Source organism: Mercenaria mercenaria, chromosome 9, assembly GCF_021730395.1.
Source record: "Mercenaria mercenaria strain notata chromosome 9, MADL_Memer_1, whole genome shotgun sequence".
NCBI classification, from domain to species: domain Eukaryota; kingdom Metazoa; phylum Mollusca; class Bivalvia; order Venerida; family Veneridae; genus Mercenaria; species Mercenaria mercenaria.
This window is the reverse complement of record NC_069369.1, coordinates 60036085-60038876: the sequence shown is the minus strand read 5'-3', so window position 1 is coordinate 60038876 and position 2792 is coordinate 60036085. Positions and strand designations below refer to the sequence as shown.

Here is a 2792-nt window from a genome sequence, read left to right as displayed (position 1 = left end):
ATTAAAGAATATATGTTATGACTTGTATAGAGGATATTTGTTTGTTTGTTTCATTTTAAGATCGAAATATATTTCACCGAATAAACGTTATATACAATATGTGCCACGAGCAAAAAAGTAAAAAAAAAAGTGTTCATGTGTGAAATATATCCCCTGTTATATGTAAAACAAACAAATTTTTTTTTATTTCACGTTGTTTCAATGGTTTTTAACCAGATTATCCCTATTTTAGACGCGCAACGTCACGTGCATTGAATCATGGCGGCATAATGACATGGCAATTGTCAAAAATATCAATTTATTTGTATAAAACAAACACAATTTGCCGCCATTTTGTGTATGCTATTTTTGTTCGCGTGACGTCACAATGGCGTCTCTCTATCCGGTTCGCGCGTTTTGTATTTATACTTGAAATGGAATAGAAATAAAAAAAAGAGAGAAAAAAATAAGGTTTAGAAAGAAACCTCCAGTATTGTCACTAACGAAACTTAAGAGTTTCAGTTAGAGGAGTACGTCTCCAAAGCGCAGCAAGTCCGGTTGCGCAGCAAGTCCAATTCGGAAGAGTAAGTCTTCCAAGTGCAGCAAGTCCAGGTTGCGCAGCAAGTCCAGTAAAAGGTGTAAGTCCAATTCGGAAGAGTAAGTCTTCCAAGTGCAGCAAGTCCAGGTTGCGCAGTAAGTCCAGTAAGAGGAGCAAGTCCAATTCGGAAGAGTAAGTCTTCCAAGTGCAGCAAGTCCAGGTTGCGCAGCACGTACAGTAAGAGGAGCAAGTCAAATTCGGAAGAGTAAGTCTTCCAAGTGCAGCAAGTCCAGGTTGCGCAGCAAGTCCAGTTAAAGGAGCAAGTCCAATTTGGAAAGAGTAAGTCTTCCAAGTGCAGCAAGTCTAGGTTGCGCAGCAAGTCCAGTAAAAGGAGCAAGTCCAATTTGGAAGAGTAAGTCTTCAAGGTGCAGCAAGTCCAGTAAAAGGAGCAAGTCCAATTCGAAAGAGTAAGTCTTCCAAGTGCAGCAAGTCCAGGTTGCGCAGCAAGTCCAGTAAAAGGAGCAAGTCCAATTTGGAAGAGTAAGTCTTCCAAAGTGCAGCAAGTCCAGGTTGCGCAGCAAGTCCAGTAACAGGAGCAAGTCCAATTCGGAGGAGTAAGTCTTCCAAGTGCAGCAAGTCCAGGTTGCGCAGCAAGTTCAGTGAGAGGAGCAATTTAAATTAGAGGAGCAAGTCTAAAAAGCGAAGCAAGTCTAAGAAGCGAAGCAAGTCTAAGAAGCGAAGCAAATCTAAGACGTGAAGCAAGTCCAGGAAGTGAAGCACGTCCTAGAAGTGAAGCAAGTCTAAGACGTGAAGCAAGTCTAGGGGTACAGCAAGTCAAGTATATCTAGGAAACCTTCATCGTGTATACTGCTTGGAAGATACCTCAGATATTGTCACCATTATAGTTAACCCAAAACTTGACAAATTGGGGGCTCGTCCGGGATTAACTATAATAATATTGCAGCTATCATAACAAGCATGATGTATTACGATGAATGGTTGAGACTTGGCGAGAGACTTGGATTGTCCGGTGGAGACTTGATCCTCTTCATCAAAGATAAGGAAGAGGAATGTATAGCAAGGGAAGAGAGAGCTCAACGACGTGATGAAGAAAGGAGACAGATGGAGATGAACTTTGAGCTGCAAATGAAAGAGAGAGACTTAGAGATTGAGCGTTTGAGGGTCAACAGAGTAGACAGTACTGATACTTGTAAGGCGTACAGACCTAAGATTCCAAAGTTTGATGAAGAGCACGATAACATTGACGCATATCTGGAAAGGTTTGAGAGATATGCTCAAATTCAAAATTGGGGAGAGGAGAGCTGGGCCATAAGTCTTAGCTCACTTTTAACAGGAATGGGACTGGAGGTCTACACAAGCATGCCACAAGAAGAGGCCTGTAATTACGATTCTCTCAAGAAAGCGATCCTAAGGAGGTATCAGTTGACTGAAGAGGGATTCAGATCAAAATTTCGACAAAGTAAACCAGACCAAGGAGAGTCGGTCTTCCAATTTGTGTCAAGAATAAAGAGGTACTTCAGTCGGTGGACTGAACTGGCTGGAATAGAAAAGACGTATGAATCCTTATGTGATTTAATGATAAGAGAGCAGTTTATTGAAGGTTGTTCGGCCGAATTAGCGGTGTTTCTGAAAGAGAGAACACCAAAGTCGATGGACGAGATAACACGTCTTGCAGAGCAGTACATCGAAGCACATAAGGGGACACCTTCAATATTGTCGAAGAGTGTTGCGCCACAAAGGAAGCACAACTCCACCAGTCATGAGCAGTCCAGTCGAAAGACAGAAGAGAAGAATGGGTTGCGGAAAACCTGCTTTATATGTAATAAAGCAGGTCATTTAGCGCGTGACTGTAGACAAAACAGCAGGAGTAACACCCAAAGAGTTGCTTTATCTGTAATAAAGCAGGACACTTAGCCAGAGATTGTAAGCAGATGAGATCAGCTCCAGCAAAGAATGACCAGAAGTTAGCAGCAGTGTGTGTTCAAACGGAAGTAAAAAACAGTCCATTGAAAAACAATACTGAAGACGGAAAATTGAAGTTGGCAAGTGGGAGTCAGTCCCAAATACTTGCAGGAGTTTGTACCATTGACAGCTTAAAAGGGGAAGGAACTTGAAGGTACAGAGAGGATTCGTAGGAACAGAAGAAGTGAAAGTGTTAAGGGACACTGGATGCGAATCCGCTGCTGTACGAAGAGACTTAGTCAAAGAAGAGCAATTTCTAGGCAAAGAAATAGTGATGATCACAATAGATGGA

General features: G+C 42.0%; 1 protein-coding gene across 1 annotated transcript; it reads left to right on the top strand.

Moving 5' to 3' along the window:
- Nucleotides 1–740: 740 nt before the first annotated feature.
- LOC123546230 (uncharacterized) lies at nucleotides 741–2452 on the top strand. The gene is made up of 2 exons (XM_053550585.1): nucleotides 741–869; nucleotides 943–2452. The coding sequence occupies exon 2, from the start codon at nucleotides 1496–1498 to the stop codon at nucleotides 2450–2452; it is 957 nt and encodes a 318-aa protein (XP_053406560.1). The 5' UTR covers nucleotides 741–869; nucleotides 943–1495.
- The last annotated feature ends 340 nt before the right edge of the window (nucleotides 2453–2792 follow it).

Excerpts from the sequence above, each read along its gene's own strand:
- LOC123546230 (XM_053550585.1), top strand. The coding sequence starts at position 1,496 with ATGATGTATTACGATGAATGGTTGAGACTTGGCGAGAGACTTGGATTG.